This window comes from Pezoporus wallicus, unplaced genomic scaffold, assembly GCF_028554395.1.
Source record: "Pezoporus wallicus isolate ANWC-B61680 ecotype Strahan unplaced genomic scaffold, APGP_CSIRO_Pwel_v1 contig_10769, whole genome shotgun sequence".
Lineage (NCBI taxonomy): Eukaryota > Metazoa > Chordata > Aves > Psittaciformes > Psittacidae > Pezoporus > Pezoporus wallicus.
Genome location: NW_026635715.1, coordinates 827260 through 841399, shown reverse-complemented (window position 1 = coordinate 841399; position 14140 = coordinate 827260). Strand labels below are relative to the sequence as shown.

The window sequence follows — 14140 nt, the reverse complement described above, 5'->3', positions numbered from 1 at the left end:
TGTGAGACCCCCATGTCCCCTCCTGCACAAGCTGGAAGGAGCCCGCAGCAGATCTGGCGCTTGAAAGGCTTTTGCCTTTCTTCTCTCTCATATCCTGAGTGATTTTGCTTGAATCCAGAGTGCTAAAGGAGGGTTTGCTGAGTAAGAAAGGGCAAAGGGTGAGAGTGGAGCCTCTCTGCTCCCAGCTTGCCCCGGCAATGCAACCAAACCACCCAGAGCAAGAGGCACCAGTGCCAGGAACAACACAGGAGTCCCATGGCAACAGGGCAGGGACAGGAGCTCAGGAATGGTGTAACACATCTGGCACATGTCCCACTTGCAGGAACAAAATGGAGCTTCTCCTGCCCGGGCAGCTGCCCGCAGTGGCTCCATCCCGTCCTTGAGCCCTTTCTGAGGCTCTGGAGCTAAAAGGCAGCTGATTGAGAGCTGGCTCTGCTGCAGGACCAGAGCATGATGCTGCTTTGCTCCAGCAAAGGCGTTTCAGGGTTCCTCCAGCCATGCCATCAGTCTGCTGCTGGGCAATGCAATTTCAGGACAGCGTCCTTTGGGGTTGCCACCACATCCTGTCTGGCAGGGCCACTGGAGAATTCATCCTTGCTAAGGAAATACAACAGAGGATGGAAATAAGGCCTGGGATGTGTTCTTTAATCAATTTACAACCAAAAGCTTCCCTCCAAGCACGAAAACAGCATTGTCCCCATTCACCCATCGCGTCCTACCGGCCTTGCTCCCGTGCCTACTCCCATTCCCTTGGAACCAGCAGTATTTATGTCGGCACACCTAGGACCAGGCAGCCAGATCTATGGATCAACTCGAGTCCCTGAAAAGCATCTCTGTGCCTTTGTCTGAGGTTGTGAAAGCGGCTTTTTTACTCCTTAACATCTGTGACTCGCCAGGGTCCCTCGGCTGCGGGAGGGAGCCGGCGCTTCTGCACAGGGTAAATTAATCCTTTGTTGCTCCTCAGCCATTTCTTCGCTTGGGTTGGGATGGAAGAAAATCAACTCGTTTTTCTTCCTGCCCTTCCTGTTTACAGTGACACAGGGATTCTTCACAGGATAGCAGGGAGAGGTGCTCAGACTCTATAATGACATCGCAGCCTTGGCCAGGCAGGGGACAGTGGCTGTAAGGAGGGACCAGTTTGGTCCAGGAGATAAGGGGTTCAAAGTGAAGCCCCCAGACCTCACCATGGCTGTGGGTTGTGGTGCAATGCCCACACTCACCATGGCTGGGGCCGTTTTGGGTGATTGTTCACATCAGTTTTGTTTCGAAGCATTTCCCCCGCTGCTCTGAAAATAAGAGGATGGGTGCAAAACCAAAGTGATGGGAGTGATGTACCCTCTGATTGCTGGGACCTGGGGAAAGGCATGGGCTTATGTACCGAGCATCCTCCCCAAAGGATGCACCAGCTGCAAACCAAGAGGAGGAAAGAATCAGGCTTATCCTGAGCTGAGACCCAAACTCCAGCTCAGTCCCATAGCCACAGGGCTGCAGGTCCCCATGTGCCATTTCCCTGCCTCTTTGTTCCTAACCTGAGTAAACTGACTGGCATACGTGGGTTTTAACCACTAACACTTCAACCACAGGAGGACTCCTTCCCTCCCCCTCTTATTATACCGGTATAAATGTAATTATCCCTGGTGTAATTAACAGGAACCCTGTTTCTGGTGTCAGCAGCAGCCTGGGTGCATGCTGCAACCCGCTGTGGTGTAGCTGTTATCTCTGGCTCACAGCAGAGGGTCAGCACTGCCTGGGGACTCCTGTGCTACCACCAGCATGATAGTTGGGGACCAGGAATCCCCACCAGCAAGGTGGGGTGCTGAGGTTGCCAGTTTGCAAGCACAACACTCTAAAACGTGGCCAGGAGAGGCAAGCAGGGACCTGCCCGTCTTCCCCTGGGCTCCGCAAGTGAAGACACGGTGTGAGAAACAGCTCCCGACCTCTCATGCTTCACAGCTGGAATGTTTGTCACCCGGGAGTCCACACTGATGCCACGTAGGAGCCTGGGATGTTCAGGGAGGAGGAGGGTGTGTGGGCAGATTGATCTGCTCCAGTGCCAAGACGACACAGTTCCACTATTCACATGTCTGCTATGCCAAGAGGTTGGCTTTGCTCACACCGGTGGTGATTTGGGGTTGTGGCATGGTCCACCATGGCATGGCAGAGCCAGGTTTAGGGCTCTACCAGCTGGAAGGTGGAGAACTGATCCAGCCTCACGTCTGATGGGCTGACTGCATCCCTGAGGCCATTTACTTGGAGCAGGGAAGCGCAGTGCAGCAGAGTAAGCTTTGTCTTCTCTAGGGATGCTCGCTAAGAGAAGCTGCTGATGTTCCTATTCTGCTGAAGAGCCTGGAGGCAGCCAGGCCTCGCTAACAGGAGCTACTCGTTGCACAGGATCCATGCTGCAGCCATTGTGGGGTGCTCAGGGCATGGGGGGGGGCCATGCCAAGGGCCACACACCCATTTGGACAACATGGTCCCAGCAGAGTTTATCACAGGGAGGCTCTGCCAGGTCAAACACGCCACGCCAGCGCTGGCTGAAGCAAGCTTTGGGTGCTGTACACGCTATAAGCTAACTCCTTATCCTGAAGGACCCCATCACACCTGGCCTGGTGTGCTCAGCACCCCCCAGGCTGCAGCCATGAGCTGTGTGTCCTTAGGGGTTCGGAGTTGGCTGCTTCCACGCAGCTTTGGTGCTGTGGGTGCTTAGAAGGGACACAGAGACACCCATCACCCTTTGGGGGAGAAGATGGATGCAAGCCACAGAGCCAGCTCCCAGCTGGATCTGACCCTGCTTGAGCTTAACGACTGTGATAAACCGAGGTAACTTCTTGCACCTGAAACCACAACCTGATGGCGTTGCCCACAGCAGCTCAGGATAAAGAGAAACCTCTCGCCGTGTCCTGTGTGGTTTGTGGGACCCCGTTGGCAGCTGAAGCCCTTTGAAACACTGCAGCCGCCGCGCTGGGCTTGTTTTCTCCGTGTGCATGCACGGGCATGTCCCGAGCGCTTCCCTGCACCAGCACCTTCCTCCTGTCTCCATGTGTGGGTCACTCGCCTGGCCAAGGGGGAGAGGAAGCATCGCATGTAAGCATCGAGCGCACATGTTAAGTTCCCCCCCCCCCAAATAAAACCCACGGGAGCCCAGCACCGCTATGGAGGAGGCTGCACAATGCTGCCGACCGAGCTGCCCCTTTAACATGGAGGTGTTGTGGCACAAACTACCGCTCCCAGGGTGCAGCGCTGTGTTTTAGTGCCCAGGCTGGACCCGGAGCAGCGCACGCTGGGGTCTGTAGTTTCCTTACAGCCCTGGCTTTGTGGGGAAGGGGAGTGGAAGGGGTTTGGGGTGGGGGGAACACCCCCAGAATCGTGCTTGGTTGCTGGTGCTGCGCTGGGAAAGGCGTGGGGTGACCGCGACCCGCTCTTTGCGCCTCTGTGGCGGCTCTGCATGGCGGGCACCCGGGTGGGTGCTGCTGTGTGGGGCAGGGCGCTGGACGCTGCCTGACCTCCAAGCAACGCCCGCCTAGGGCTGCGGGGTGCTCGGGATAAAGGAGGGGGCTCCACCGCAGCCCCATGGGCTCGACAGCGCGGAGCTAGGGGCGGCCTAGAGCCCTAAGACCGCACCGGGGCCACGGTGGTGAAGCGGAACCGCTGAGCCCCAACCTGCGCGGGTGAAGGGCGGCGGAGGAAGAAGGCGCCTGCCCCGGCGCTGAGGGCCCGGGGCCGGGTGTGTGTGAAGGGGCCGGGGCCGGCGGGCAGGGCCGGGCCGGGCCGGGCCGCGCCGGCATCGCTTGGAGCGGCCTCGCCTTCCCGGCGTGCAGCGCGGCGCCCGTCCCCGCCGGGCCGCCATGTTGTCGGAGTGAAAGGCAGGGGGAGAGGCAGGCGGCGAGCGGCCTGGGGGGGGCCGAGATCCGTCTTCATCCTACCGCTCCGCCCGTGAGTATCGGCACCGGACCGGGCCCCCGCCGCGCCGCGCACCCCAGCGGAGCCGCCGGTGGGGCCATATTGGTGTGGGGAGGAGGCGGAGCGGCGCCAGGCCGCCCCGAAGGCGAGCGGCGGCGGGGCGCTGTGTCTGGCGCTCCCGCCCGGCTCCTTGTCGGCGCTCGGGGGGCCGGGGCCTGGCCCCTATTGTTACCGGGAAAGGGGGCCGCGGCGGGGCCCTGCCTCCCGAGCGCTTCTCCCGACCGCTTCTCCCGACCGCTCCCCGCTCGGCAGGGACCGGGGTGTTGTTGTGTGTGTGTGGGGGGAGAACCACAGGCCCATCCCGGCGCCCCCCGCCTGCGTCCACCCCCGGGGCCTGGCCCTCCGTGGGGCTCCCCCTTTCTGCCGGGGGGCGCCGGGCTCGGCTCTCCGGGAAAGGCCGGGGCTTTGTTACCCGGAGGCCCGGCCCGCTGGGGTGGGGGGGTGCGGTGGGTTCTCCCCTCCCCGGCCTTAATGGGGGGGGGGGTGTCTCCGAGGGTCGGTGTCCCCGGGGTGGGGGCGACGGACGGTGCCTTGAGAAGAGGGGGTGAGGAGGATGCAGACAATACTTTGGGTGTGCTGGTGACCCGGGGGGGGTGGGGGGTGGTTGTGTTTGTGTGGGTTTTTTTTTATCCCTTCCCCTTGTTTTTATCTCGTTTTCACGTAATAACAGCGTTTGGCTCTTTTTAATTGCAGGCTTGTAATTTTAAGAGTCTGTCTCTTGCCCCAGCCTGAGAAACAATCTGGGCTTTATATACATATCTATATATATTTGTAGTCAGTGTTTAATAACTTTGTTCTCAGCAGAGATTTTATTAGGCAGATCATGAGTAAGGAATTTCCTTTATTAAGACTGAGGGAGGTGGGGTACGGGGGGGTGTTTGGGGGGGGGAGCATTTATCACCCAAGGGTTTCATGGTGCTTTCAAGCACCTCCGTCGGTGACTGTGTGACCAGTGTCCTGCAGCGTGTCCCCAGCCTTGGAAGGAAAACACAAGGTTTAACGCTCAAAGTTCTCTCCTAGGCCCACACAGCGCCGGAACAATGGCTCTGCTTTCCCATCCAGCCCAACTTTCCCAAATAACCCACCCAGCCCCAAGCTCCCTTCTCGTTCGGATTGAACTTTTGGAAACATGCCTCTTGCGCTGGCTTGATTTGGGGATATTGCCTTATTTTCAGAGGGATATTGAACAGGAGCAGGGAAGAGCTGAGCATGGAGCTGTGCTCTGCGTGGATTAAAGCTGCATTAGTCAAGGCCATGCTTCAGACTTGCTTGGAGATAGCTTCAGAGTTTTTGTTGCTTGTGGAACGTCCCATAAGCTAAAGTATTTCGCCTGTAATAACACAGAGTGCTTTATTTACATGCTGTGTTTTTATCGAGGGAAAAGGAAAATCACAGCCCTGGACGCTTGGTAGGGGGGTGGAAACCTTTGTTTGGAAATCCAAAACCTCCCAGCAGCTGGTTTAGGTTGGAAAAGTTTATTCTGTGTTTTGAGGAAGAGTTTGGGACTGGAAAGGCTCCTCGGAGCCATTAGGAGCTGCTGGTTAGCGAATGACTGCGTGTTGTGTAGGTGACTGTACATGCTTGTGATGCTCTGTGTGCTTTGAATGACAGGATTCAGCTGTCCGCTGCATTTACCATGGCATTTCTATAAAAACCCGGCTTGGAACCAAACTTGAACTACCCCCAAAGCTCCTTTCCCCTTCGCTCCCTTTCAAAATGTCGCCTGTGCCAAGTTTTCCTCTCGCCTTTGGAGCTGCCTTGTCTGGATCAGACGAAAGAGGAAGTGTCTGGGAGCAGGAGGCACTGGTGCGGAGCTGCACGGTGCCTCCATGAGCCTTGCGACAGTCTCCCCCCCCTCCAGTCTTTATAGTAACACAGTTATTACCGATCTGCCTATAAATGAAAGCAGAAACCACTTTGTGCTGGTGAGCAGGAGGTTCTTTGGGAGGAAAACAAGGTTGTGGTTGTGCTGCCTGCCTCGCACAACTTTGTTTGCTGTGGTATTCCCCCTGGAAAAGGGGCCTTGGCACAGTGAAACTCCTTGCGGATTCATAGTATCTTCCTATGGTTTTTAAAGACTGCCCAGAGAGAGCTTGCAACCTCTTCACACAGAGGCTGCTCAGGTTTCATTGTCAGCAGTTCATACACGCCCCAACCGGGTGATATGTGAATTTCTTCCCACTAATTACTTACTTGGAGTTTCTCTTATGGCATGGAGGTGCTTTATTCCTTCATTTTGTGGTACCGAAGGGTTTTGATAATGATTATTAAAGGGAAACTAAGGGGAAAATGCCATTAAATTTGAGTATTGTGTTCTTAAAAACAGGGTTTAGTAATATCAGGTGTTGTCACAGTGGTTTATGAAGTGGTTGGGAAAGACAGGAGGAGTTAGTTCTGTTGAATGCTGCTGGTATTTAAGTTGTGAGGGTCTTTGTATAAGAAACCTCCTGGAGTTGTGTGTGTGGCTGTGGAAGCTGTGTGTAGGGGCAGTTAAATCTCATCTCTGCAGTTCTTAGAGTTGTTTTCTTGTGACTGTTAACACCCTTCTCAGTGTGTGGGGCAAACCTGACAAAGTTTGAGCCAAGATTGTTGTTTCTTTTTGGTGTCGACTTTCTTTCTCCACTGTTAGAAGATTGTTCTTGGAAGTTGCCTGTAGTAGTTGAGTGTTGTTCAAAACGACTCTGATGAGCAGAGAGCAAACACGGGCGCCTTTCAGGCCATTGGGATCAGGGCCAGGGTTAGCAGCCACCAAGGTACAACGGTAACGTGTTGTGTTGTACAGAACACCCCCTGCCCCAGTGTCATCCTTGTAACTCCTGTGTGGGATCTTTGGGGTTATGTTTTGGTAACAAGCCATAAACTAGTGATGATCTTAGACCAGTTCTGACTACAGCACGGCTTTAGACCCAGGTTTGGTTTCTGTGTGTGCTCTGCACTGGCTGGGCGTTACATAACAGATGAAAACACTTCTCTGTTCACACGTGCAATGTCTTCATTGCTCTCAGGATCAGCTGATAACATCTTCAATAACAAACTTCCACGGTTTGTGCTGCTGGGATGTCATCAGAATATTGGGAGGATGGTGAATTAGGGAGGTGCTGGGTGCCCACCTGTCTTACTGCACACAGATGATGTGGGCTGTATGCAAGGCATTTGGGGTGGTTTCGGTGTTTGAGGGTTTCTGTGACTTGTCCAGCTTTCCCCTGCTGCGAGTGGGACTGGCGCTGCTGGCTGCTCTGGAAGGTTCTGCAGGATCCCGGGCACTGGGAGGTTACCTGCTCTGTCTCCAGGGAATCTTGTACCAAACAGGCCAGTGTGTTTTACTGTCTCACGACCCGAGCCAGCGGCTGAGTGGGCAGGAAGGGTGCGTGTTGTGTTTGGGGTAACTGTAGAAGTAGAAATCCAGGGGTTTAAGTTTGCATTTAAAAAGCATGCCTTGGTATTTTGCATGACTGAGCAAGCACATGGTGGTATTGGGGCTCGTGTATTGACTGAGGATCTGGCCTGTGAAGTGTCGCATGGAAACAAGCACAGCAGGCTCTGAGGGTGGGATTCGTGTTCCACCAGGGAGCCATGGCACTCCAGTGGGTGTTGTGTCCATAGAACACACTGACACTCTGATTTCAGTATAATGGGCCCCTTACACAAACCTTGTGTGTGCTGATAAAGCTTTGGAACACAAAACGTGGGTTTTTTTTTTTGGCTGGCTTGCATTGTTAGGTGATATTTTAGTTGCTAGGTTAATGGAGCAAAGAATATGTTACAAGGAGTTGGGTTTGGCGTCGTGATGTTTCCCTGCCAGTCACGAGCTGGGTGTGTGATTGAAGCTGTAAAGCTGAAGCTGTAAGGATTTCATGTTATCTTTTCCTTCCCTCTTTTCCCTCCATCTCCCCCCCCATCCATCCCCTTCCATAGGTGCTGGTGGAATGAGCGTTGCGTGTGTTTTGAAGAGAAAAGCAGTACTGTGGCAGGACTCATTCAGCCCCCACCTGAAGCAGCACACTCAAGATACAGCTAATCCCAACATGCCTGTTGTACTGACATCTGGAACAGGGTCCCAGGCTCAGCCACAGCCAGCTGCAAATCAGGCCCTTGCAGCAGGGACACACTCCAGTCCTGTTCCGGGATCAATTGGAGTTGCTGGTCGCTCCCAGGACGACGCCATGGTGGATTACTTCTTCCAGAGGCAGCATGGTGAGCAGCTTGGGGGAGGAGGAAGTGGTGGAGGCGGCTATAATAACAGCAAACATCGCTGGCCTACTGGGGATAACATTCATGCAGAACATCAGGTAAAAACCAAGTTCCCTGTTTCCAAACTCAACCTGTGAATGCATCGGGCTTGTGATAGATGCTTTTAATGATGCTTAAGCTGGTTGTTGGGTGGTTGGAATGGGCAACAGTTGTGCTTTTTTGTTTTCTCTTTCCAGGGTTGTGGTGCCTTGGTTAGCTATAAGCTGAAATATTTTGGCTTTGCAGGGTGTTGAAAGCCCAAACCGCTCTGTGACAGTCAAATGCATGTTTGCAAAGTTTCTCATTCCCTTTATTGATTTGGTTTTTTTTTCCAATGTGTGAACCAGTGTAGCAGTGCCTGCTGCTGCTGTTCAAATCTGTTGCTGTAGTTAAATAATTCTTATGTAATGGCATTACAAAACTGCCAATGCATGGAGGTTGGGCTTTTACCATTCCCAATATTGAAAAGCACAGCTCTGGAAGTCACTGGTAATGTGTTTTCCTGGGTTTCTTTGCTTGTTTGTTTTGGGTTTGGGTTTTTCTTACTATAATTGGGAGGGGAAGGTGCTATTCATGTGCTTAGCTGAACTGAGAACTGCCTTAGGAGTGTCAGGAAACAGCTTTTAGGCACACAGCTACCTTCTTACAGCAACTAAATGTTTTTAAAGGGGTAGTGGGCTGGCCTGTGCCTCTGTAGTAGTGTTTACTAGAAGTCTGCTTAGCAGTTGCATTGTCAGATGTGCTGTGAGTTAAATGACTGCATGACTCACTCTGGCTTTCTGTCTGTGACCTGTGAGTAACTCCTCAAAGGAGATGTGCTCCCTCTTCTAAAGGAGCACAACTTAAGTGGAAGCACACTTTTCACACGGAATCATTCCCACAAGCAGGAGAGCAGCAGACACAAAGCTTCTGCAACCTGCACATGAGTATCTCCTGCCTCTAGTATTTCAAGTAGAAGGGAACAGGCACTCGCTCCTTTGTTGCACTGCCTAGGGGGAAGTGTTGCCATCCAGACCTTTGAAAAGCAAATGTTGCAGAGAGTTTTGCAACCTCGATGGTGTTGGTGTGTGCATCAACAAAGAAGGAAATCCAGGTTCATTTTTGTCTGGAAGAAAAAGCATATGAAATCCTGCAATATGAGCTAAGCAGTCAGAAGAATATTGTTCTTATTCCCTCATGTGGAAACAAAGGATTTAATGAAGTTATTTCAATGCAGTTATTTCCTTTAAAGTGAGGAGGTGTAATTTTCCTGTTAACTGGCCAAGTTTTCAGTCACTAAATGTAAAAGTTACTGCAAGAAAGAATGATGGAGGAAATGTAAATGTGGTACTTTCTGGTTTTCCCCCATGTGTTTTGTGATCTGAAGCTCAAAATAAATACAGTTAACAGTAGGACCTTGTTTGTTTTGCTTCCTGGTGGTTTGCACATTGCCTGTACCTAAGGTCTTTGTCACTCAGCCCTGGTGTTTAGTTTAAAGCCAAGAGGTGGGAAATCATTGTGGATGTCTGTTTGGTCTTGATGTCTGATGGATAGACTTCCATTGCTGTACTCTTGATTTTAGACATGCAAAGATAATGCAGTGAGGGCCCTTGTTGCCTTGAAGACTGGTTCAGAAACTCAGGAGCTAGAAGATAATGGGAAGTCAGAAAAAACTAATTATAGGGTAATACAGGTTAATGTCTGCCTGGAGCTTGGGAGTTGTAATTAAAGATAGAGGGCTGCTTTAGTTGTTGAATCCCAGTTTCTTCTTCGTTATAGATGTAGACAGGCATCTCTCTGGTGATAATGCTCCAGTGAGTTTTACCAAATGATAGTATTTCATCATGTGTTACTATATAGCTACAAGTGCTGTGAGTCAGAACTTATTTACTGTGTCCTTGATTTCATTTCTCATTGTGCTGGCTGTTCTCATTTGTTGGTACTTGGAGCAGCTGCTCTGAGGATGGAGCTGTGAGTGGCTGTAATAGGGATGACTTAAGAAACTGAAGTTTCTCTGCTCCCAAGGAAGTAGATTGTATCCTCTTGTTGTGAACAGCAGAAAAATGCTCATTCTTTTTCTATTTTCCCTTTACCAGAAGGTGAGGGGGGGCAAGTTTCAATATAAAAGTCAGCAATTGAAGATGCTGCTGTCACTCTGCGTCTTTAGGTATCCACACAAATAGCATGCATTATAAATTCCTCTTTGTTCTTGCAGATACTGAAGTAATGGTGGAATCTGAGTTTTTTTTTCCCGACTGAAATCTCTGAGCTCCTAAACAAAACTCCTATAGACAGGCTGAGAGAGCCAGGCTGGTTCAGCCTGGAGAAGAGAAGGCTCCTTAAGGGGAGACCTTAGAGCAGCTCCAGTGTCTAAAGGGGCAGGGACTCCAGGAAGCCTGGAGAGGGGCTTTGGACAAGGGCCTGCAGGGACAGGCCAAGGGGAATGGCTTTAACCTGCCCGAGGGGAGACTGAGATGAGCTCTTAGGCAGAAGCTGTTCCCTGTGAGGGTGCTGAGGCGCTGGCACAGGGTGCCCAGAGAAGCTGTGGCTGCCCCATCCCTGGCAGTGTTCAAGGCCAGGTTGGACACAGGGGCCTGGAGCAAGCTGCTCTAGTGGAAGGGGTCCCTGCCTGTGGCAGGGGGTTGGAACTGGATGAGCTTTAAGGACCCTTCCAATACAAACCATTCCATGGTTCTGTGATTCTATGAAAGCGTACGTATGTCTTTCCAAATCCAAACAGCCATCTGTGGCTCCTGAGGGGGGAGAAAAAGCTGGTCAAGATGTTGAGCTGGGAGAAGTTACCAACACTGAGCAGGGGTTTAGGGAAGTTGGCTGGGATTGCTGGGACAGGGCTGGTGGAGGCATGTATGTGCTTGAATTGGAGCGAAGGGAACGTCTCTGTGGTGTGGTCCCTTCTGAATTGCAGCGAGTGGCTGTGCTCAGACTGTCTGGATTGCTCCAAGGGTAGTATGGGAGCTGTTTAGTAGAAGCAAATGATTTTAGGCATTTGCTTGCTCTGAGAACATGTTTAGTAATTGGAGACAATGGAACTCCACAGGGATCATCTTGTTGAATGTGGGGAATTTTTCACATGTAGTTGGTGAAGATTAGTGAGAGCAGCAGGGCTGGGACTGGGGTTTATGCTCAGTTTTGCCTTAAGGCAGTGTGACCATGGAACTTCTTAACTGGGAACTTGAATTCAAGTGGAGACAGGAGGTAAATCTCCTGGCCTGTCTAGAGCACAGCTACTCAAACAATGCCGCTGTGGAAGCGTCTGGATTTGATGTTTGACTGTGTTAGTGCCTGTTGGCAGGCCCTGTGACTGCCTTAAAGTCATGGCAAGGGCCTCTAAAAAGAACCTGGAGGCTAAGAGAGGAGGAGCCCTGGTGTTTGTGCTTGAAAGTGAAACACAGAATCATAGAATAGAGTTGGAAAGCACCTTAAGATTATCCAGTTCCAACCCCCTGCCATGGGCAGGGATGCTTTATCCTAGAGCATGTATAATGGATGGGAACCTAGGTGAGAGGTGATTCCCTCTCATGGCTGAAAGGCAGAACAAAGGATGCTGTTTGCCACAGCGTAGGCAGCGTATATATGTTTGTGTTCATGGTGAGTGTCGGAAAGAGGCAGGAAAACATAGGTGTGCAGCTGTTCTATGACCTTTATACGTGGCTGCATTGGAGTGCCTGCCCAGCACTCTCAGAAGTGGACAACAGTGAGATGATGAGAAACTGCACGGGCCCACGAGCAAACAGAGATCTGGCACAAAGGCGGTTGTTTTGATAAGGGTATAAAAGCAGAACCCTCTTGTGGCCATGGCAGAAGCCTCACCTACGGGTGGAGGCAGTGCATAGGAGCTTTCCCAGTTACCTGAGCCTCCTGGCATTGGCTGCAATGGGGCTTCCCAGCTGGAAGTGTGGGCCTGGAGGACCATTCTGTGGTAGCTGGTGATGTATTTCTTCTTAAACTCTGTTCTCTCTATACAGTAATGATTGAATGCATTGCTGACTTTCTTCGGTACTTTGCTTATATACCTGTATCTCTGATTTGCTTCATTGTACTTACTCACTATATAGAGAGAGATGTTTACCTAATTCACATTAGTGTGCTTGCTTTAGTGTGCTTATTGGCTTTTGCATGCTTGTTTAATAAACTCTGCATATTATACAGCTAGTGTGTGGTCACTTTGTGGTGTACTGTGTCTGTCAGCAGAACACCGTGTCACCAGGGATCTGTCCAGCGTGGTGTTGAACACTGCCAGGGATGGGGCAGCCACAGCTTCTCTGGGCACCCTGTGCCAGCGCCTCAGCACCCTCACAGGGAAGAACTTCCTGGGATCTAACCTGAACTTCCCCTGTTTAAGTTTAAACCCATCACCCCTTGTCCTGTCCTGTTTGAGTGACAGTTGACTCTTCAGGACAGAGACTTACTGATCTGCCCCTGGAAATCATTTGGTGTGTGAGGGCTGCTGGGGTCCAGATAACCTGGCTTGGTGTCTCCTGGAGTTGAAGGCAGAGTCCTTCATGTACACCGTGTGTTAGCACATGGGGCTCTGGAAGGCAGCTTTCTGAGGTGTGTTTCATTAGATGTCTAGAGTTCTCATGGATACTTCCTGCTCTCACAGTCTTAGGGCTTTTCTTAATGCTGACGCTGACAGGGCTGTGCTAAATCTATACGCAGATGATTTACAACATAACTCTCCTGAATGAAATGTCTCATTTGGCTGATCTGTTTCACAGAGATTTCCCCATAGTAAAGGGGGTGTCTTGGGGAAGGGGAATTGGAATATTTCATTTGGTCTTTTGCTTTATATTGCCCTTTGAAAATCCTTCCTGAGCTAGAAGGAGCATGAGTGAAGTTGGATATTTAAGGTTGGGTATTGGAAAATCCTTCGAATAATACAGGGGAGAAAAACCAACCTGAAATCTTCAGAAGGGTACTGTAAGAACTTGCTTCCTGGGTATCCATGGGTTTCCCTGTCTCTGACAGGCAGTGGGAAGTTACCTGGCTCTAGTTGGGATTGCACAAGTGCCCTGGTGTGCTGGCTCTGGGATGTGTCTGTGGTGTGTCATAGGATGAGAATCATGGAATCACAGAACGGTTTGGGTTGGAAGGAGCCTTAAAGCTCATCCAGTTCCAGCCCCCTGCCACGGGCAGGGACTCCTTCCACTAGAGCAGCTTGCTCCAAGCCCCGTCCAGCCTGGCTTTGAGCTCTGGTTCCCCTCTGGGTTCTTGCTCGGGAAGAGCAAAGCTATTTTCACACTGTTGAATTTAGAGATTTCAGTGCTTCAAGAAGAATTCAAGCGCTTCGGTTTATACCTTGTGCCCAGGTGTGTTTTGAATAGAGCTTCATGAGACCACAGCTCCTGCCTGTTATCTTCCTTTCCTCTCTCCAACTTTGCTTTTCCCTTTTCAGCTCTTCCATGTTTTACTGCATTGGTGTTGACTTCTTTGTGCTTCGGCAGGACAGGTTGTGATAAAAAGAGTGTCTTTGTAAATAGGTGAAGGCACACTGCATCCAGGGTAACCTTGTCCTCAAATCTGGCCCAGTTGATCTCAGCTGCTGATGGAAATCTCCTTAAGGAGCTGTTCCAGAGCGCTGAATTCGGTGGTGCCTGTATTGGAGAACTTGCTTTGATGTGTTTGCTGAGACGCTTTCGAATTGTCTTCTCTGACTGATGATCTCTGCTCTGTGATGAGCTGCTTTTGTGTGCCAATGTCATGAGATGCTGCTCTCCCTCTGCCAAGTGATCTCCTCTCAGCTATCACATTTCTCCTCTTCCTTTAAGGGTAACTTCTGTTCTAGGGCAGTTGATTCTCTTGGGAGCATCTGCCCATGTTACTTGCCCTGTACACAAGTTGAGCTTCAGACCTTGATTCTGTACTGGGTGACACTTGACTATTATCAAACCCTCAAATGAGCCCTTTGCACCATTGCCAGCGTAGCCTGGGGCCACTTCCATTCTCCTGT

At 51.3% G+C, this 14140-nt stretch overlaps 1 protein-coding gene across 7 annotated transcripts in view; it reads left to right on the top strand.

The window, feature by feature from the left end:
- The first annotated feature begins 3789 nt into the window (after window positions 1–3789).
- PUM1 (pumilio RNA binding family member 1) overlaps window positions 3790–14140 on the top strand; it is a 62178-nt gene continuing 51827 nt past the window's right edge. For all 7 annotated transcript variants that reach the window (XM_057397872.1, XM_057397867.1, XM_057397871.1 and 4 more), the window contains exons 1-2: window positions 3790–3933; window positions 7876–8249. In XM_057397872.1, coding sequence (XP_057253855.1) covers window positions 7887–8249 — 363 coding nt within the window. In that variant the 5' untranslated portion in view covers window positions 3790–3933; window positions 7876–7886. The remainder of the gene's footprint in view (window positions 3934–7875; window positions 8250–14140) is intronic.